This window comes from Gallus gallus, chromosome 4 (assembly GCF_016699485.2).
Source record: "Gallus gallus isolate bGalGal1 chromosome 4, bGalGal1.mat.broiler.GRCg7b, whole genome shotgun sequence".
NCBI lineage: Eukaryota > Metazoa > Chordata > Aves > Galliformes > Phasianidae > Gallus > Gallus gallus.
The window spans coordinates 84,251,059-84,273,114 of NC_052535.1; the positions used below are offsets into that span (position 1 = coordinate 84,251,059).

General features: G+C 38.7%; 1 protein-coding gene across 38 annotated transcripts in view; it reads left to right on the forward strand.

The window, feature by feature from the left end:
- Positions 1–21,639, forward strand: part of CTBP1 (C-terminal binding protein 1) — a 221,785-nt gene extending 200,146 nt beyond the window's left edge. For 14 of the 38 annotated variants that reach the window (XM_046940238.1, XM_046940234.1, XM_046940235.1 and 11 more), the window contains 6 exons: positions 1,402–1,608; positions 7,200–7,414; positions 11,171–11,301; positions 13,314–13,441; positions 15,892–16,009; positions 20,162–21,634. In XM_046940238.1, the coding sequence (XP_046796194.1) occupies positions 1,402–1,608; positions 7,200–7,414; positions 11,171–11,301; positions 13,314–13,441; positions 15,892–16,009; positions 20,162–20,348 (986 nt within the window). In that variant the 3' untranslated portion in view covers positions 20,349–21,634. Of the gene's footprint in view, positions 1–1,401; positions 1,609–7,199; positions 7,415–11,170; positions 11,302–13,313; positions 13,442–15,891; positions 16,010–20,161 lie in introns of all 38 variants that reach the window. The other 24 variants (XM_046940240.1, XM_046940257.1, XM_046940246.1 and 21 more) reach the window with 9 other exon arrangements.
- Positions 21,640–22,056: the final 417 nt, after the last annotated feature.

Sequence of the window (22,056 nt, forward strand, 5' to 3'; positions counted from 1 at the left end):
TTGAATGGAAAACATAGATAAATATGCAAGCTTATATATAAGATATAAGCTCATTTTTTGTCAGATTATTGTTATTAGTCTAATTGAAGAGAACGCTTGGTTTCTTTCTTGCTTCACAAGATCTACTGGTATTAGCTGAAGACTCACTGAATATTTATTTATGTAAAACCCAAACAACTTGACAGGGAAAACAGTATTAAGGTTATTTTTATTAGTATACAAAACATGTATATATGTCATTTCTCTACCATGAAATTATACCAGTGTACAGCTGGTTTTGGTCTCAGTCAGCAGAATTAAGAGAAGAGCATTAGTGGGAGCTGATGATTAGAGAACGAACATGCAGTGAAGAGAAAGAATGAAGACAGGTCAGAAATGCTGTGAGCTTTTTCAAGTAAACATTTTGCTTCACAGCTGTACATTCAGTACTGGAAGGTAAAAGCTAATTAAAAAAAAAAAAACAGAATGAGATGACTTATGTTCTGTTACGTTCAATGCCTGTTTTTGTTTTGTTCTTTAACAAAATGTTTTTAAAGAAAAAACAGAATACCTTGAGTCTTGAATCAGTTCTCCTTCCCCAACAGTCTGTAGAAATCTGTAGTAGTCTTTCAGCTTCTTGATGTTACAGCCTTTTCAGCTATTAATTTAAAAATGCATTTTCCTAATAGCTGAAGTTTTGTGTTACCTTTACATTCAGTGCAGAAGCAGATTTTGTATTTCAATATTGAAATCTAAATGAGTTTTCTTTAATATGAGGGACCAAGATAGGACTTGGATTCTATGTGTAGCAACTCTACAAACTCCTATGCAACGTGAAACAGATTGTTCCACCGTGTCTATATATGTCTTAGAAATAGTATTTCTCTCACTAAGGTTTATAAGAGTGGCTTTCATTTTAAATTAATGTTTTTTTGTAACACATAGACAGCTTTTGGGAGGGTGTCTGCTCAGTAGCAGAAAGTTAACTCAGACAATGAAGTGCAAACAGTGATCTTTAACCTCACTGACTTTGTGGTGAGAGAAAAGCATGTATTTCTTCCTGCTATTCAAAGCATGGAACCCGCTGTGCACATAAAACACTTACTAACATATTGATTTGGTTACTAAGCTACCTGACATCTATATACTTACTTTTGTGGTTTCGGTTGTCCATTTGCTGCTTGCCTTAACGTGGAGAAACAGTAAATAGTAAAAGAGCAAAATCAGAAAAGGAAGTTTGCTTGTACTTCTTAACTAGTTTGTCAGATGTTTGCCTGTCATTGCTGTCAGGAACATGGTATTAGTGCAAAATAGGTATTGAAATAGCTGTAAATGTAAACATCATACTCAGGGATTGCTGTTAAATGGGTAGAAGAAGGAAATGTTTGGCAACCCATTATCCTTTCCACCCGTTCTTTGCAGGGATTGCAGTGTGTAACGTGCCAGCTGCCTCTGTAGAAGAAACAGCGGATTCTACCATGTGCCACATTCTGAACTTGTACAGACGAACCACCTGGCTTCACCAGGCCTTGCGGGAAGGCACGAGAGTACAAAGCGTTGAACAGATTCGGGAAGTGGCTTCTGGAGCTGCCAGGATCAGAGGGGAAACCTTGGGCATTATTGGATTAGGTACGTGTGGTGGTGATGTAGTTTAATACTCCTTTCCTTTCATTGCTTTAAAAAAAAAATAAATACAAGGATTTGAGCTACAGAGACAGAGCGCTTCACTCTGTTTCATGCCAAACATTCTGCATAATACCACTTCATTCCTGGTGTTTATATATCTCAGATACTTTCCCCATATACATCATTGTTTCCCTCAGACAACTTACTTTTGCAGTTGATATTCTGTGAGTTCTTTGAGTTTCTATACATCTTTCTGCTATTGTAATGCCCACTGCCAGGCACACTGGTTGTAAGGGAAAGAGGCACCATTGTTTCCCTTTTCCAGGACAAGGATTCTGCTGCTTGTACCCAGTATCGTGTCTGTTGTGCATTGTCATGTCTGGGTCTGTTTGTGCTTTTTTCTATTTCTTGTATTTAATATGTCTAGGAAGTCTTTGCTGCAGTGACAAGCTGCAGGGCAGTTACTTCTTGAATTTGGTCAGGCTATGTCTGAATTTGTATTTCAGTTCAAATGAGAGGAAAAAATATATGCAAGGAAGTTTTCATTCTATGAAGTGCTTCCAGACCTAATAAAATCACCTAGTTAGATTTAGGAACATTCAGAGAGGTATTTCAGCATCTAACAGGTGGACAAGCTTGCTTGAAATGAATTAATTACTGTCTGTTATAGAAGCAGAAAAGAAAAGCAAGTCAGTTTCTATATAAAAATTACTCAGTTATGTACCTGTCTTATCAAAGATCTCACAGACTCTGAATGTAATTAGTATTCATAGTATTCATCCACAGGAATTAATGATACGATTTTGACAACAGGACGTTATATTTAAATGACTGTTCCAGTTACACATTACTGTGAAATATTGCAGGCCACAAACTCTGGAATTTGGAAGGAGCTCAGTGTTATGTAGTATTCGTTGGAATGCGCATGCAAGGCAGTAAAAGCATCTTAATACTTAAAGAACTTCCTTTGAATACAACCTTTGAGATGTTGGTCATGACTTTCTTACTTAAATCTGTATCCGTGTATTAATGCACCTCATTTAAACACAGAATGATATATGGTGTAATGGTATTATACTCATGGTCACCGCCTGTACAGAAATAAGAGACAAATCACCTGTAGTGTTTTAAAGATGGAAATGCACGTCACGTTTTTGAAACCCAAGTCTTCACTTACATTCTGTGTGCTTTTTTGCTGGAGACATCTGTCCTGCTGGCACTGTGTTTCTTGTATTGCACTGTAATTCCAGGCTGAGATAAGCGAAAAGTCTTGATGTATTGGTGACAGTGAATTTTCAGTGTGCTGTTTTTGTTGCAAATGACTGGAAACAGCAGAGAAACAACTGGATAATCAGATTGCCTGTATCTGTGTGATGCTACATGAAGTACTGGGATTTGTTTGTGGTGCTGATTGTTTATTTTAAATAAGCCTTTTGTGTGTGTGATATACTAAAAGGCTGGTAACTGTGTAAAGGTACACATCTGTTACAGTTCTTAACCAGTAATTTTCTGTAGCCTTTAGTTGTTTCTGTTTTCCTGCAACAGAATATTCACAATTTCAAGGAAAATGCTTTATAGTTAGTTTCGAATACACCCATGTTGGTTTAGTGCATGTAAGTAAAGAAGCACAGCATTGTGATTCTGACCTGTTCAAATAAACTCTTACATAGCTGTGTATTTATGAGGAATAAGAGTGCACAGTCTTAGAACATGTGGAAATGAAGCTAGACTAGATTTAGTATTTGTGCACTTCAGACACCCAGTGACATACTTTTTCCCATTTCAGATATCTGTCTCTAGTTTTAACCTAAAATGTGCACTTAGAACCATGTAAACAGACTTTCCCTTAGGTTGTGTTTCTCTTCTAGTGACCTTTTCCCACATCTGTAGTGTTGCTTCAGTTTATTTACCTATTAGGATGTGTCCACATCAGAAGTGCTGCCAGGCTAACAGACTATGAAGTGAGTGTAGCACCTATAAAACAGTTCTCCTGTTACTAAGTCCTGCTTCTTTCCTCTGGAGCTGTGTAGTGTTATTGTTTTTGTGCTTGTTAACATGTTTCTGGGATCGTCCCTTATGTCTCTGCAGCTGTGTTTCTCTGTTCTTGTCTTAAGCTTGTACTATCTCAGCAGTGGGTGGGTTAAATTATATCAATTTGTGCTGCAGCAACCAAGTCCAGTTTGTCACATCTGTTACTGGGCTTTTTCTTTTGTGCTAAAAAGAAACATCCTAGCTCTTGCCTATCTCTGTGCTAGGGAACGACTATGTCATTCATCCAGACCTCCAACTACTCACTTCCTTATCCACTAGTCCAGCCAAGTTTCATGACTCACTTGTCTTTTTCCATCACCCACTCTCTTTTCTTTGCCTTCTCTCATGCATATTCCTGCTTTGACACTTGGTCTATCCTGCTTAATCCTATTTCTTAGTGCTCCTCCTTTAAAGTTTACCCCATCTCTCATCCTCTGCTTGTACTGAAGATAAGCAAAGACTCAATAGCATAATGCCTTCATGTGCTTGTTGGGTACCATCCATCATTGTTTCCCTGTTTGATCAGCCTCTGAGTTCCTTAGGGTAGAGCTTGTGTTTCTTTCTGTCTTTTTGAAGTGCGTGATTCTGTGTGCCTTTCATAAATAATAATATCACATCATTAAACAGCTGTCTATGGTACTTTTAGTCTTTATTACTACCCAGTGTCCGATATTTCAAGTGATGCATCACAAGATTTACAAGCTTGGATAGTAAGCCCAGTGTAGGAAGGAAAAAAAAAAAACAACAAAAAAACCCACAGCATTTTCATCTTTTATCAAGGCAGGTTATTATTATTATTATTTTTTAAAGAGTATTTGTGAGCAGCAGCATGTAAGGAGTTGGATGAGCTGGTAACTGGAACTGGTTCTGCTGTAATGATCATTTTGCAGCAGAGAAGGCTGTGAAATCGCACTCCCTTCCCCTTCCTTCCCAATTACAAATGCTGGTGACTAATAGCTAATGCATTTCCTCACTCAGGAAAGGTGAAATTCCTCCAGGCGCATTTGTCAGTGCATCGTAATCCATGTCATCACTCAGTTTGTCTTTCCTCATCTGTTCTATTCTCCCACTGGTGTCACAAGCCTGACCAGGTGTTGGCCATGGCACTGCTCAGTGTGTCAGACTGTGAGGACTAAGAGCTGGCTGGTGTTGTCACATGGGCCATGTTGCCCCCTTAGCAGTCCTGCTAGGTCACCTGTGTGCTCCCCAGGAAATAGAAGAAAAGGGCCCAGTCACAGAGGCAAGCTGTGGATCAGAGATCCAGGAGGGAATAGAAATTACCCACATTCTCCATTATTGCTGCAGAGATGCTAAGTGCGAGCAGTTCTTTCCATGGAAGTCTCCAGGCAGGTTGTCATCATTTCCATGGTATCAAGGACATTGAAGCCAACTTCTGTAACGCCAGCATAGGTGCACATTCACTGCCCAGGGGCTGGGTGAGGGTCATTGACTACTGCAGCTCTGAGATTACCATTCTCAAATCTGGTCATTGGCACAAAGAGACCCTGCGAACGGGCACTGCAGGGAAGGGAGAAGGTGAGTCCAGCAGGAGACTAAGGCAGTTTTGGTGTGTCTGTGAACTACTTGTAGTTGGGCTGAAATGGTGCATGGGCTTTGCTAGAGCTATATATAAATCTCCTACTTTCTAAAGTAGGCTCTTGTTGCTTTTTGCTTTCTTGCAATGCAGTGCATTTTATGCATTCTTCCTGTATTGCAGATCAAGAAGTTCTTTTCATATTTTGAACATCAGATTTGTAGTTGACTGTAATTTTGAAAGGAATTGGCAAATTACAAGCACCCAATTGTGTATTTCTGTAAGGAGTATGACTGAATGTGAATCCTCAGTTAAGGAGGAGGTCTGTCCCATTTAATAAAAAATGTAATAAGGCAGTGCTGGCCAGAAGTACACGCATGTGAATTCCAAGTGTTCAAAAGGAAACTGCACGTCTCAGAAGGTTTTAGTGTGTAGGCCCGGCTGTGATGAATGGAAAGCACGGCTTTAAGTGAAGAAGCTGTAGTAAGAGATTCCTCTGCCATGAATCCCCTCGGGTATTAGTGCTGCGAGGGGTGTAAAGAAGAACAGATGACAGAGTGTCACATGTGGAGATGAATGGAGTCAGAGTAAAAGTGATACGCTAGCTTGAAAAAAAAAATGTTTACAGTTGTGTGACTGATTTCTGTATCTGTGAACGTGCCAAAATTTGAAAATAATAGTGCTTGTGCTGAAAATGCTTTAATTCATATTTATAAGAAACAGCTTGAAAGGCAAACAATTGCAACATACACAAGTATTGAAATAAAAGATTGGGAGTATTTTAAGTTGGTGTCCCCAAAGAGAAGCTGACAGCCCCCATCTGACTGACAGGCTGCTTAATATTCCGAGCACATCTGGCGCTAAGCAATGCAGAATAACTGTGCTGAAGTAAAATGATCAACACACAGCCTCTCTTCCTGTGTTGTCTTAAGTTTATTGAAAGAGAATCTGAAAAGCAGGGGGAAATCTCTTTGGGCATAATTGGAAAGATAAGGGATTTCCCTGTGCTTATTTGACTCTTCTTCCAAGTATGCTCAGGTATTACAAAAGAAAACTTGTTGACTTTCTTCTTTAAATGAGACATGAGAATTATGGTGTGTCTCTTGCAGTGTCTTTATCTAATGTTTGTATAACAATGATGTGAGTATCTACCGTGTAGTCTTCTAACCCAACAAGAGTTTTGCTTCTCATTCTGCAAAATCTCCTTACTTTACTCCTTTTCTCTGTGTTTTAGTGGTGGTATTTCAAAGGAAAATGCACTCCTACTGAGGTATGCAGCATGGAGTCATGCCCAAAAAGCAATTTCAAACACAGCTCTGAAATAGTACGACAGTAAGGAAAGATAAACAGGGAAAAGCTAAGGATGGTGTAAATACTGACTGGTACTGTGCTCATCTTAACTAGGTGCCGTATAATGGACTGTATTTATTTGTGATTTAGGTAAATGGATTGAAAAATTTTAAAAGCTTCAAATGACTGGATTTTTCCAGGCATTTTAATGCTGAAAGGATGTTACTGAAAGTGAGAGAAAATGCTGGTATAGAAAGGAGATTCCACGCTATGAGAATGGTTTGGCTTCAGATTAAACAAATTATCTTTCATTGCATCCATTTTTGAGGATTAATTTTGTAGCTTTTTATTAAAGGCAGCTGGTCCAACATGGGTAAGAATAAGTCCTTGTCGGGCTGTGTTCACAAGCAGTGGTGTTTTACCACAAACAGGCCCAGCAGACAAGTCTTTGTATGACACAGATTATGGCAGATTACACGGCATCTTCTGTCACTCCATGTCTCTGTCTGCAAAAGGTGCAGACCTGCTTTGTTTCAAGCAAGGCTATGTGAAACAACCTAGACATAACGTTACTCATCCAAACGAGGATTGCAAGTGGGAGGGGTGACCGTTCCTTTTATCCTCTTCCTCCTGCTGTACAAAACGATAGCATCTGATACAAGTGCTGGCAGTGGAAAGGAGGAGGTTACCTTACTCCAGCAGCTTCACATCTGTTCTCATCATGTTTGTCTTGTTGCAGGGCGTGTTGGGCAAGCAGTAGCACTACGTGCCAAAGCCTTTGGCTTCAATGTGATTTTTTATGACCCATACCTCTCAGATGGCATGGAGCGTGCTCTGGGACTGCAGCGGGTGAGCACTTTGCAGGACCTGCTGTTCCACAGTGACTGTGTTACCCTGCACTGCAACTTGAATGAACACAATCATCATCTTATTAATGACTTCACCATAAAGCAGGTAATCATCTCTGTGAGTGCTCTCTGCACAGGGGCTGTTGACTTACACTGTATATATCTTTGTTATATAAAGATGCAAGTTCTCATTTGAAAGGAATTTTTCACTTTTGCTGCTTTGAAATGTAATAGGTTTATAACTAACAGGAAAGTAGCTGATGCCTTACATATCATTGCTTTTATTGTCAGTTTTCTTCAGTCACATTGCACTTGTGGAAATAGCGTGCTCTTCTACATGTTGCTCAGTTTTGATTAAGTTGTGTTTACACACTTCTTCTGTGTCTTCTGGTAGCTGCCTCCTGTACCTGTACTTGCAGGTAGCAGTTCTGCCTTTCCTTCTTGTCCCTCGGGTTGTGTTCTTCAGCATCACCGAGGGATTGTGACTAAATGCCGCCCTCCAGTGCTCAGCGCTGAGGCTTGCAGGGTACTTCTCGGGTGGTTCACGTTGCCAGCATCGCATTCTTGGGGAAAATCATGCTTGTTTGAATGAGAACAAAGCTCTCCCTGAAGTTTTAGATAATATGAAAATCACTTTGAAACCTAGGCATGTAGTAACTAATTCAGTAGTAAGCTTTTTTATTAAATGTCTGGCTTCTAACTCAGGCCTCAGTGTAGGCAACAGTAGGAAATAAAACACTGAGATTTTAGAGTGTAGATAGCATACAGGAAGAAATTCTAGCTATGTTGTAATTGATTCTGCATTTTTTTGTTTATGGTACATGCAGTATATGTATGTATTGGTTACAGTGACTGTGGTGCTCTTTTGCAGAAAAATTCCTGCTTGTTTTTTGACAAATACTTTGTACCTGGTGCTCTTGAACTACAGGAGAACCAAAACAATGACTCAACATGTTACACGTACATCTGATGAAATAATGTACATCTTGATTCTGAGAGTTGTGAGGTTTTGCAGACCCATCCCAGTGTAAAACCTGGGATTGGGGTTTAAAGCTTAAAAATTAATGGAATTCAGATTGCTAAGAAAACTGAGCTCACCCTGTTCTGGCCATTCTCTTTTGTTCTGTGTGCAGATGCAACATTTTTGTAGGGTTAGATGTCCAGACATTTGAACCCAAACGAAGCCACACTGAGTTCAGTGGGGGCTATGTAGGACTTAGCAGTGGTCACTTGTACAGTGGCCTCTGAAGCTTTGACCAGTCTATCAGTCTAGGAGATTTTAAGGAGAGGTGGATAAATGGGATGAGCTCTGGAGAGTGAGAGAAGCAAACAAAACAGCTTAAAAGTGAGTGATGCCATGTGAAATGAAATGTATATAATAAAACCTGAACTGGAAAGGATATTGTGGGTATTTATCTTGATATCCTTTATTTAGGAACAAAGTGAAAGCGTTATGAGTGTCTTAAGGTAATTTTTCCTTTGGGTGAAAGTTTGGATGAAGCAGTCAGTTTTGTAACAGCTGATGTGAATGTTAACCCATATTTGAAAACCAGAAAACCTTAATATGAACCTCTGTTCATTATTGATTACTTATGTAGACCAGATCTTCTGAATTTCAAGCAACAAGAATAGAACAGCATTTTCAGTCTGCCAGATGCTAGAGTTGCCCTAAAAAATTTCTAGAGCCCGTTGTGTGCCTCTTTTGTCCAATATTGCACACTCATGTAATAATCAGTTTTTAAACAGCGTGGAGAAGTATGGTGAATCTTCGTGAATCCCACCCTGAATCTTGTTTAGAATCTGAAATTACATAACCTTAAAATGTCTTTGGAAATTTGGCGTCATGTCACTTCTCTTTCAGGGACTTTTCCCTTTAATTGGTCAGCATTCTGCCTAGCTATCTCACTTGGCCTTCTAGTACTAAATTAGCTCAGAGAAGTGTTTCATGCTTGTATTTTTGGGCCCATAGTAATCAAGTGTTCTTAAGAGAAACTGAGGTCATCTTCAGTTAGAGATGTGAGAAGGTGATTCTGCAATTGTATGAATACACTTCTAAAGCAACCGTGCAGGTTTAATGTAGGTGAATACTAACAGCTGTCAGCAGTTCTCGCTGTGGCACTCTTTCAAGCTTCCACGCATTGTATACAGTCATCTCCAGCTGCATCCACCCTTGTAGTTTATCATGAGTCACACAATTATTCTCCATTAGAATGCATTTATGTGTCCGGGTTCTGTTTGATTTGGGCTTGTCTTAGTGCTAGCTTGAAAGTTTTGCAAATAATCCTCAAGGTAAAAAATAAATAAATAAATAAATAAGGAACTCTATTATGGACAGACAGAAGATTTTGGTAAGGTTTGCTCAAAGTTTTTGAGTTCTTCAAAGGACGTATAAATGCACTTAAACATCCAATTGTCCCTTATATTTGCAAGAACACAGAAATAGGAAGTCTATAAGCCCTCGTAAGCCCATATGACATGGCTGTGAGTGCTGCTTGGGTGAGCCCTATTGTGCTAGTTTTAATCTGCTCCTCTTGCATAGTGGAGATGCAGCAACTGGAAGTGTCCCTTAGTTCCACAGTAAATGAACTTTGGTTTTGCTATACAGTCCAATAAATGTAAACCCTTTAAATGGCCTGAGGCAGGGACAATTCAAGCTAGTGAGTTGGCCAGAAAAATGTGTTTTCTTTCTTACAGCTCTACTGGAAACAAGTGCATGTTAATTGTTGAATATATCCAGTGACCTCTTTAAAATAATAATAATAAAATAATAATTCTTGTAGCTGACTGTCATCCAAACCTCCTTGCTGTTTGTGCTTTGAATCACTTTCTGAGAATGGATCCATTTATATACACATTAGTTTGTTATGTAGGCTTCAAGTAGGTGACGTGGTGTCAAAACGTTGGGTATTTCTTCTTATGGGGAGAGATGGAGCCAGTTCAAAACAGGTTTTTTATCACTGATCTTCACCATGGTTCCTGCTCTTCACATGCTTCATGCTTTGAAATGCTTCTGAGATCAGAAGCTGTGTTGGAGATGACTGATAAAAGATGAAGTATTAGGGTGGCTGGAAGCAGGATGTAAGTTTTTTTCTTTTCCGTACCATCTCTCTTATTTAAACTTCCACTTTGTTTTCATGTTGTGGATATACTGTGGTGTAAATACTTGTAGTTCTCCACACATAGTGTCACCTGCAATGCTAATCTGCACAATGCACAGCACAGCTTCTCTCCTAAGCACGCAGCATTCTCAACCAAATTCATTTTCATGCCTTTTAATTGAATAATATAAGAATTCTTTAGACCTTTATTTGAAAAGTCTTAAGAGGAGGAGAAAGCTGAAGTAACAACAGTAAATAAAACGTAGGTCTACTGTGTTTTGGCAACTGAAGGGAAATGTGTTTGAAAATCCAAAAGCATTGATTTCTTTTCTGAAAAATTCATGCAGGCTTTTATTTGTGTGAAAGTTTAAAACCACAAGATATGAATTTGTTTAAGAATGTTCTCTAGTTTCTGTCTCATGCAATTTCACAGTGAAATAAAAAGGCATAAAATGATCTGTCAGTTTCATATGCACAGTTATATCTTTTGATCATGTTACTGCACAATATGTGAAACAACGCTTCTGTGAAAAGACACTACTTAAAAGAAACAAAAGATTATTAAATGCTGTGAAATAGCATTTTATGTTAGAAGCATCGCATTTTGTGGTACTTTCCAATGGAAAGGGAAGACAACTGTTACAGGTTAAATCAGCTGAATAGCCTTTGTTGTAATGGATGCTTCTTTTGAGTAAAAAATAATGCCACAACGATTTTATTTCATTTATTTTTATTTCATCATTCTTGTTTTTAACTTTCCCTAGATGAGACAAGGGGCTTTCCTGGTCAACACAGCTCGAGGTGGGTTAGTAGACGAAAAAGCACTTGCACAGGCCCTGAAGGAAGGAAGGATACGAGGGGCAGCCTTAGATGTACATGAGTCAGAACCATTCAGGTGCTTTTCCTTTTCTTTTCTTTTTATTTTGTTCACTTTCTTATTTTTAAGTCGTAGTGCATGATACAATCAACAGCAATAAGTAAATGAGTTTTCCCTTCATTTGGTAGCTAAATACTCCTTAGTAAAGCAACATGAATCTGTGCAGCACTGGACTAATGCAAAAGTAGATGGAGCTTGTGTATGTGGTCGGAAGTGGGGGAAAAAAAGACATCCAAGACTTAATGCCTTTAGAAAAAAGAATTAAAAATCTAATGTGTTTATTCAGTGCAAATGTCAGAGACTGAAGTTCTAGTGCTGGGCATGGCTTTGTGTCATGGCTTTGAGAGGAGTGTTCTTCCTGTGGCAGGAAAGCCACAAACGTGCCAGGTCACAAAAAATTAAAGATAAGGAAAGTTGTTAGAGTTCAGATTTTGATTTCCTTTACTGTTTCTCTTCGGCAGGAGAGAAGTAACTACTGCCATGAGCAGAGCTCTAGCATTAGCCTTACTTTTCTGAATGCCAACAAGCATCTCCAGTTGTTTAGGCCAAGACGTGCCACTCCCCAAAGTGGCACTGGTATTGTGGTACCAGTGCTGCTAATGAGAAATGAGCCTTGTTGTCCTGGAGTCTTGAGCCTGAATTACAAGAAGACTGTAGTAACTCAGTGCTTGTATGTGACAAGCCTTTTCCACTTGCTCAGTCTGGGCAGGGAGAAATGTTAATTTTAACTGGAACCATCCACATAGGTTTTTGAACAGGAACAGATTCAAGACTTGAGGGCAGGTTGTGAAGAATGGAGAGAGGACAGACTCTGTTGTATCAGCTTGCAGGGGATAATAGAAGTTTTAAAAATATAGTGATGGTGTCCTTTTAGGTAGAATTTTAATATCTATTGAGACACAGTGCAATATCACAAATACTTTTATTTATACCCTGCATTCATTTACTTCTAAATGTAGACATTACAATGCAGTAGTGCTGTGCAAAGCTAGAATCTAAACAGCTCAAGAGACTTCCAGCTACATATATTCTTCCCAATTCAGATCTCGGATCTGCACAGGCAGACCTTTGCACCTATAGGAAGCCCCATTTACTGCATGGAGATACCATCTGCAGAGATTCAGTTGCAGGATTACAGCCACAATTTCCTTTGGCTTCAATGCTGCAAGTCTATCTGATCGCAGCATGTAACTCTTTATTTGAGAGCTTTGCAAGATATTCTGTTGTTTATTAAACTGCTGAAGAGATCTATAATTTTATGAATTATTACCAACTCTAAAAGCACATTTTTGTCTTAAAATATGAGCTCTACTGGTGTTGCACTTGACTGGAAGATGATTAAAACTGAAAATAGGTAGGAGGAGCAAACTCCCACTATTTTCAGTTTTCTTACTTTGTATTTGTGAAAGCACGTTATATAGATTCATTGCTTTCCCTGAAAATCGATCCCTCATGTAAATTCCTTCTTTCTGTGTAGTTTCTAGGCAAAACAGGAAAGAAAAAGTAGTTTAAAATAATAGAAAAAATAAATGAATTATCAAAAAGCTGGGGATGCTGATTGACAAGCTTGTGTCAATAATCAATGTGCAAATAATTGTTATTTTTTTAATGACTAAGAGTCAGACAGTGATTCTTGAGAGAGAAAGCTTTGTTAGCTAATGCAGTGAAACTGTGATGGATGGACAGAGTGGCATCCTGAATTAATCTGGGTCTCCCTTAATGCATTTCTGCATGAATACTGGAACAACAGTGGCTGTAGTTAACAATAAGTGCATTGAACGGAAGCTAATGTTGCTACTAGTGCTACTTTACTTAAGTTCTACTCTTTGAGTCTATAAAATGTGATGAATACAATGAATAGTGTAATAAATTTAGTTATGGAGTTAAAAACAAACCCAACAAGGAATATAAATGCAATTATTTTCTATTGTAGAATTTAATAAAATGTATGTACAAATCCCTCTGGATCTCCCTATTCCCCCACCCCCAATTTGTTTTGTCATTTGATCTTGTTTTAAATCTTCATTTAGCTTTAGTCAGGGCCCCTTGAAGGATGCACCAAACCTGATCTGTACCCCACATGCAGCCTGGTATAGTGAACAAGCCTCAATTGAGATGCGGGAGGAAGCAGCACGAGAGATCCGAAGGGCAATCACAGGTACTAATTCACCTTATTATCTCCTTTACTGTGTATTTCTTTTTAACAGTCTTGAGAGATGCTGAAAAGAACCAAACTTAGTCTTTGTTTACTGCTTCTAGTATTTGGAACACGGGAACCAGCAGATACCAACTAAGTCTGTTCTCAGCACGAGCAGATCATGTTGGATCATCATTGCAATTACAAAGAGAAGGCAGGAAGTGAAAAAGTAGTATTTTTTCCATATAACAGAACATACTTAAGTGTGAAAAATCCCCTTTTCATTTCCGTTGCATGTAAGTACTAGCCACGTGATGGATTTGACTGCAAATCATCCAGATATTGCTGATATTATAGTATCATAGAATCTTTTGAGTTGGAAGAGACCCTTGAAGGCCATCTAGTCCAACTCCCCTGCAGTGAGCAGGGACACCTGCAGCTCCATCATGTGCTCAGAGCCCCATCCAGCCTGACCTTGAATGCCTCCAAGGATGGGGCTTTTACTACATCTGTGGGCAACCTATGCCAGTGCCTCATCACTTTTATTGTAAAAAACTTCTTTATATCCAATCAAAATCTCCCCTCTTCTAGTTTGAAACCATTCCCCCATGTCTGTCACAACTGATCCTGCAAAAGAGCCTGTCCCCTTCCTTCTTCCAGCCTTCCTTTAGATACTGAAAGTCCACTGTCACGTCTTCCTCACTTTCTCTTCTCCAGGCTGAAAAACCTCAGCTCTCTCAGCCTGTGATCTGTCATCTACGGACTTTGTTAGATGTCTCCAAAAGTTTCCTTTATACTTTTCTCTTTGTATTTTCCAAATTTTATCTAAATTCATCTTAGACAGTCTGGAATTTCAGGGTTTTTAAGCTTTAATACTCAGAGATAAAGCATGTAGAGTTTCACACTGTTCCAAGTAGTGCTTGTATCACAACTCATTCTTATGTAAAAACAAAGCTTTCAGTATTTGTTAGTAGGTACTCCTTTTTAGATGTTCCTCTTTTTAAAGCATTCCAGAGGAAGTCTGTCATTTTAAAGGGCGAAGTCTCTTTGTTGAATAACTACCATGTAATTGTGAACTATTCACATAAGAAAAAAAAATAGTTATGTCCTGAATATGCTCTGCTAATAAATAAAATGAGAAGAGTAAGCCATTTGGCTTTAGTTTGAATCCCTTGTAGCCTGAAATAAAAGGCAGGATTTTCATGCTGGAAAATGATTCATTAAGCACTAATGTTCTCTCTTTAGTAGGACTTCGCTGTTTTCCCCTTGGCAATATAGGCTGAATGCTCTACAGACATGAAGGGCTGTCTGTGTCACCTTGAGAGTGGTTCAGTGCCAACGCGTTTCTCTGCTGTACAAAGCGCTGGCAGTAGCCTGTCCTGTATCTTGTGCCTAGAGAGGCTAGATGACTCAGTTTCATTTATAGTTGGTGCAGAAAGGATTCTCTGGATGGTGATTAAAGGCACCTCTGAAACTCCTGACCTGAACTGCCCTGTACAGGCCTGTTTCTCTCTGAGAGGTAACCTAAAGAATCTGATCATCCCTTTGCTGGAATTAGTCTTTGTGCTTACAGTCCCGAAGGACTCAGATATTGCATTCATCCCGTTGTTGTATAACTGTTAGGTACTTCCAAATAGCTTTGGGAAATATTGCACAAACTAGCATACCATACTTGCTTGGAGGATGATTGATGTGCAAATCAGTGTTAATGGGCTAAGATATGAAAACTGAGCAGGAGTCAGCTACACAAAGATAGTTCTGTGCTGAACATTGTGCAATAGCCCAGACATATGTGCCTGAGAAGGCAAGCCTGTGTTTTCTTAGAGTGTGTGATTGTGCTATCGGTGATCTAAATCATTGATTTATAGTGAAGCTGTCATCACTTCAGTGTTTGAACATGGTTGGGTACTAAGATCAAACTAAGGCCAACATTAGGGAGGTGAGAAAGACAATGAATTGCGGAGAAACAAATATAGGAAAAGCACAGGAAGTGTGGGGTGAAGCTGAATACGTGAATGACATGGAGGAATACAATGGTAAAAGGGTGTCCAGAGAGAAACTGATTGCAAAAAGCTATGCAGTAAATGATTGCACACTACATCTACCATCTGAAGGTAAATGATAAATAAAAAGCCATGACAGAGCATGTACCTTGTCTTACACTGAACTAAGACTGACTGTATTCAAATTTTAGCTTCTTGGGAAGCATGAATCTTAGGGATTATGGGTTAATTGAGACTTCATGTTTAAGAGACTATTAAAGAAAAACAGATAAAAATTGTGCAGTGCTTTGGTAACTAAGTTCCCACCCAAAAAAAAAGGGGAACAGCGAGGATCAATAATTGAGCTCACAGTGTGATATTATGTATTTTAAATACACAAAAGTTTATAGCTCTGTTTTTAATATAGATAAATTGAGAGCACGTACCATAAATTATTAAATATGTTTCTCTTCCTTTACTTCATCCTAGGTCGTATTCCAGACAGTCTGAAAAACTGTGTTAACAAAGATCATTTGACTGCAGCTACACATTGGGCCAGCATGGATCCCGGAGTTGTTCATCCAGAGCTTAATGGTGCTGCATACAGGTAAGTGTGCTGCAGGCATAAAAGAAATACTTGCTTAATGCAGAGGTAAGTATTCCAGGATAAAAGAAGGGACCTTCCTATTAATAAATGAAGTGTTTCTGAATTAGGCTTCAGCTAAGTTGTTTTCATAATTGTTCCATTCAAGAGAATAATATTGTTTTGCTAGCTGCTAAAATCAGACATACAGTGCTTAAGTATGTTTCCTTTTCTTATCTTCTGTTTTATGTGGTTAATAATATCTGAACAATATGCAATCTTTTGTATGTTCCACAGAAACAATTTTGGTCATCTCTAATAAGGGCAGCAGAAGTTGGTGTTCATTTGTTAAGGGTGATACAGCAGTTGGTTACAGAAAGACTTTTGATAATAAAGTATTGTTATGTGCTTTTGTGGCCTCCAGACACAAGAGCATAAATAATTCAATAGTGAATACAGTGGAATAGCCTGTAGTGTTTATGAAAACATGCTTAAAGCAGTGTCTTGTAAATTTTGTGTTTTATTTTTAAGATATTCCTTACAAGCACTTGAGAGATTTGATCAATGCAATCTCAATCAACTGTGAAAAGCAGTTTTTAATAATTAATAGAAGGGCCATTCTTTTCACACTGAGTATTCCTCAGTTACTTTGGTTGCTTGATGGTCTTTCTCTATCCCTTTATCCCTAGCAGCTGTCCCAGCAGCAGCGGATTTTTCCTAGTAGCAAACTTCATGCAATTTTTATTTATAAAAAAGTCTGCAATTGTATTTTATTTTATTTTTTGTTATCTTCCAATATGGTCTTTACTCACAAGTAGGATAGGACTGGCTGAGAAAGCTACCAACAGCTGTTGAAAGACAATGTCTTGAGGGATGGGACAATTCAGTACTTCCATTACTTTTTTTTAACCTCTTTCTCCTAATCTTTCTACTCTCAGTCTTTAAACATCTTTCTTATCATTGTCTGTCTTCGGGACTTTCTCTTATTTTTAAGGGGTGTAAGAATTCTTTTTGTATTGTCCTGTCTGAAAACCCAGCTATGCAATACTGAGAAGTGTGGTAAAGCTCTTAAGTCCAAAGAGTTCTAGTAGTTTCTCCAGGAAGTGATAGAGAGATAACAGAGAGAGAGTCATTATCCTCTGCCATAATCGCCTTATCAGTAGCTGTAAGCACTTCAGAGGAAAAGAATAATTTCGGTTTAATCAACACTTACATACGTCAGATCACATCAAGGTATTTAGTTTTGGATAAAGTACCCACAGCTCTGAATGTCTGACAAAAGCTGGTTTTATTTTTATTTGGTTTTATTTGAAATGTGTTCAAGCATGCAGCATTTGATTTGGTTGCCTTAAATTTGAACTACTTGGGGCACATCTGTATGCAGCTGAGGCTTAAGGGCAGGTGTTCCTGAACTGGGGGTAGTAGCTCCAGCCATGTCATGGCAGTTAAGCAGCAGGTTATGAATCCAAATAAAAGGCAGTTGCTTGCTCTATCCTGAGGAAATCACAAGACCAGCAGAGGCAGGCTGCACAGTTAGCAATAGATTTTAACTTAAGAGCGTTTGTGGAGATAAGGTCTTTATCTTGTACATCATTATGTATTTAATGGAAACTGGATAAGCACAGAACTAAATGCTTTTTTTTAGACATTGTTTCAGTCTTTTTTTTTTTCAATAAGGAAAATAATAAGTAAACTGTTACTTTACAATTGCTTTTAAATGCAAAGTAGATCTCACTTTGACAGTTTTGAACGAGACGAGTTGTACAGCAAATACCTGGAGGCTTCTATTTGGAGGGCTGATAGAGTAGTCTTTGAATGTGAATGAAAGCAGTTGTTATTTTGTGCAGTGTAAAATATGAGAAACTTGGAGCTCAAGCTTTGTGAAGAAATTTGTTTTAGTAGCTGTACTTGGTGGTGCTTAATTCCCAGCTTTATTAATTACAGAATTAGAAAAAACTGTATTGAATGATCAGTTCAGTCTTCTCTCTGCAATACAAGATTGTCATCACATAGCTGAGTTCTGCAGTCTGTCACAGGCAGTGTAATGTTTCAGATGTGCTAATAACTGTATCATAGTCATGGAATTGCATTAGAAGATAAGACCTGGGATAATAATTTATATGTTAAAAAATGCAAATAACTCTGTCAGTAAACTAAAACTAGGAAGGCTATTTAATTCTGGATATATCATTTACTGGGATTTTGATAGAGGACAAAGCTCTTAAATTATCAGCTATTATCACTAACGAGGAACATGGAGCATTCATCAGCAGAATATCATCTAAATCTTCTGAATATTGTCACATTCTAGGTAGAACAAAACATTTACCCTGGCAACATAAAAGGTTCAGCAGGACCTATCCCCTAAGTAAAAGTTAATGATATTTCTGTGAAGGATCTACTAATAATAGTCTTGGTGTAGCAGCGTAATGTACATTGCTTTTGTGTTACTACTGCATACTTCTTATTAAGCTGCCTGTTAAGTAACACAGAGTAATTTCCCATGCCACAGAGAGAACAGGTTATAGGCAGAGTGAAATTTGACAAGCTAGTAAGCAATAGTTGTGCACTTTATGGGCACATTGACATATTTTTTTTTGCCTTCTAACATCTAGAAAATGAAAATATCTTCATCCTTAAGAGGCACTTGCATGAGAGTAGTTAGCTGATGGTAACCATTCAGGAGTTGTTTCACACTGAGGTATTTCACTAGCCATTTTCAGTCTGTGTGTATAACATTAGGTGGAACAGTGCACCTGGAGTAATGGATAAGCTGTTTCAAAGTGAAATTTGAATAAACAAAATAATGCCTAGTTGGTCAATATTCCTAGGAATTGAAACAAATTTGACTAGTGAGAGTCAAATGGAAATACTGAAACAAGCAACTGATTTCATTAGCAACAACAAATTAATTCGAAGGAAACTGGAGAAAGAGAGAGCATAGGAAGACCTGGGAATGTGTGTACAAGTGGGAACAAATTTATCCGGCCTCCAGGTGGTGCAGTCTTTCACACTCTGGTTATCCATCCCAGGTAACAAGCAGAGTCCCATCTGTAGCAGTCTTTCTTAGGGTGACCAAGCCAGTGTACAGTGACCCCATCATCACTGTGCTGTATCAGGTAGCCATGCTGAGGTCCTCTGGCAAAGTATCTGTAAAGAGCTGTTCCCACAATGCTTCAGTGTTGGGTTAAAAAGAAGGCAGTCAGCCTAAAGTGTACCCAGCCTCTGTTATAACTAATACCAATTCTCTGAATTTCAGACAAATAGTGTGGTGAGTTTGGAGCTAAAAAAACAAACAAACAAACAAAAACTGGTGTAATAGACCTGAATTTGTCATCTTAAGAGTGTGAATGTGATTGCTTGATTAGGGGACTGTTAGAAAGTTCTGATTACAAGGTAAGTTTTAAGAAATAGTTTTTCACCTTAGTCTGGGATTGCTTAGTCTGGAGAAGGGGAGGCTCAGAGGAGCTCTCAGCAACTCCCTGAAAGGAGGTTGTAGCGAGGTGGGGTTGTCCCAAGTAAGAGCAATAGGGTAAGAGGGAATGGCCTCAAGTTGCACCAGGGGAAGTTCAGGTTGGGTGTTAGGAAGAATTTCTTCTCAGAAAGAGTGATAATGCATTGGAACAGCTGCCCAGGGAGGTGGTGGAGTCTCCATCCCTGGATGTGTTTCAGAAGAGGGCAGACGGTAGTACTGAGGGACGTGGTTTAGTGGGCAAACTTGGTGGTAGGTTGATGATTGGATTAGAAGATCTCAGAGGTCTTTTCCAACCTTAATGATTCTATTTTTCAAGCTGCAACAGTGAAATGTCAAAATTTGTATATGAGAAAGAGAGAAATGTCTCCAAAGATCACACTGATGAAAAGTCATAGAGGACAGGGAACGTATACGTGTGCAGGTCTAGCCTGAGTTGCTTCTTGCTGAGGTATACTTTGTGAAGGATACTTAAATCTGAAATCATAAAGAAAAAAAAACCCTAAGAAAAAAATCTTCTCATTTGGGTAACGTACAGCATGTTTTGACAGGATCCACGTATGGTGTCTTATCTTCAGCTTAACCAACCGTGTTTCTCACTGGTCTGAAAATAAACATCTCTGTTACCTTTTGGAGGAGGCAAGGTGGGCTTTGCTTTCAGCCGTCACTTGGTTGTAACGTCTGTTCTCATTTTCTTTTCTCAGCAGGTATCCCCCAGGTGTTGTAAGTGTGGCTCCGACTGGCATACCTACAGCAGTAGAAGGAATTGTCCCCAACCCTATGTCTTTATCACACGGCCTCCCTGCTGTAGCCCACCCGCCCCATGCTCCTTCTCCCGGCCAAACTGTCAAACCAGAAGCTGATAGAGACCACCCAAGCGACCAATTGTAGCCTACGAAAACAGCATTCCCAGCATCGGAGATTTCAACTTCAGCGTATGGAAAAGAAAACAACAAAACAAACACAAAGCCCTGGATTTTGATTAAGGCAAAACCATGAACTTAAAGGAGGAGACGATTATTGGTTTAGAAACTGGTCCAATATACAGTATAAAAGGAAAAGGTGGGAGACAAAAAGAAGATTTGGAAACATTTTTTCCTCCGTATAAATTGTAGTTTGTCCCTGTCCAGTGAACTGATTCACTGTTTCTGTGTCCTATGGGTTCTTTGTTAAGCAAGAGAAGTTAGTAGTTAATTATATCATGAATGTACTTGTCTGTGTACAGTTTTTAGAACATTAAAAAGGGTTTGTTTGCTTAGCTGTCAACAAGGAAAAACGTAAGGGAGGCATTCAGCAAACCAATTTTGAGATTAAAAATCCTTTCTTTTATATTTTAAAACATGCCCCAAAATGAGGCAGTTGGCAAACTTCTCAGGACAATGAATTTTTCCCATTTTTCTTTCTACGCCACACAGTGCATTGTTTTTTCTACCTGCTTGTCTTATTTTTTAGAATAATTTAGTAAACAAAAGAAAAACCGTTTCTCCTAATTTTGGCATGAATTCCCTTGTTTCAAAATGAAGACAACCTTGCAAAGAGATTTTGAGGAAAAAAAAAAAAAGGTTTTGTATAAATGAGCATTGTGCTTTTTGTCACCAGTTAAAGTATATATTATTGGTGGGATGCGAAAAAGGCACTAGACTACTGAAAAGTAGCAGCATTTCATTGCCTACATTGATTCCTTCCTGGTAATGTGGTAGGCTAGCAATATTTTTGGTTAAAATCATGTTTGTGACTGTAACCATTTGTATGAATTATTTTAAAGAAATAAAAATCCCAGACAAATACCATATGTGTAAAAATTTTTATTTCTAGTAACTGTTTATTCAACTTTTATTAGGTTTCTTAGCTGTAATTTTTAAACAGATGCTGTCAAGTATTTCATTTCTAGCTTTACTTTGCTCTCTGTTGTTTGTAATACCGTCTTGGAAGCTTGAAAAAATAAAAGAAAAAGAATTTCTTTCCATGCCATTTTTCCCTTTACATTTCGTAAATGTTGCTCTTCTTTCCTGTGTTTCTAATGGAGTTTGAAATTAAGATGGATTTTGATTTGTACGTCGGCATCATCAGCTACAATATGGTAACAGCGTTTATGCCACCGCTGTGGGCAGAGCAGAGCAGGTACAACAGCACCACGACAATAATAATAATAATAAACGTCTTTTGCCGAAGTCCAACATGAGAAGTGTGCATTGTTTTATTTATTTTGTGCTGATGGAAGCGTGCAGCAGAACGTGACTGTATTTGCTGTGTGGAAGGAGTTGCTTTCGCAGGCGGTGTTTTTCAGGCAGGTGTTCAGCTGGAAGCTGCCTTGGCCTTAATGAACACCTCTTTGAGATGGCCTTCATCCCTGTGTGGTGTGAAGAGCAAATAGAGCTGCTGCACGAGGCAAGTACTGAATGGAGAGACGTGAACCTGGAGACAAACCTCCTGGGTTGTCTCTTACCTGTTGGTTCATTAATCTGAACTAGTAGCTGCCCACCTATGGTTGCTGAGCTATTCTTAGGGGATCCATGGCAATTCCTGTCCAGAATGGCCTCCGGTTCTGTTAGGAAGATATCAGCAGGTTGCAAATGGAGGAAGGCGGATAATGAACTGT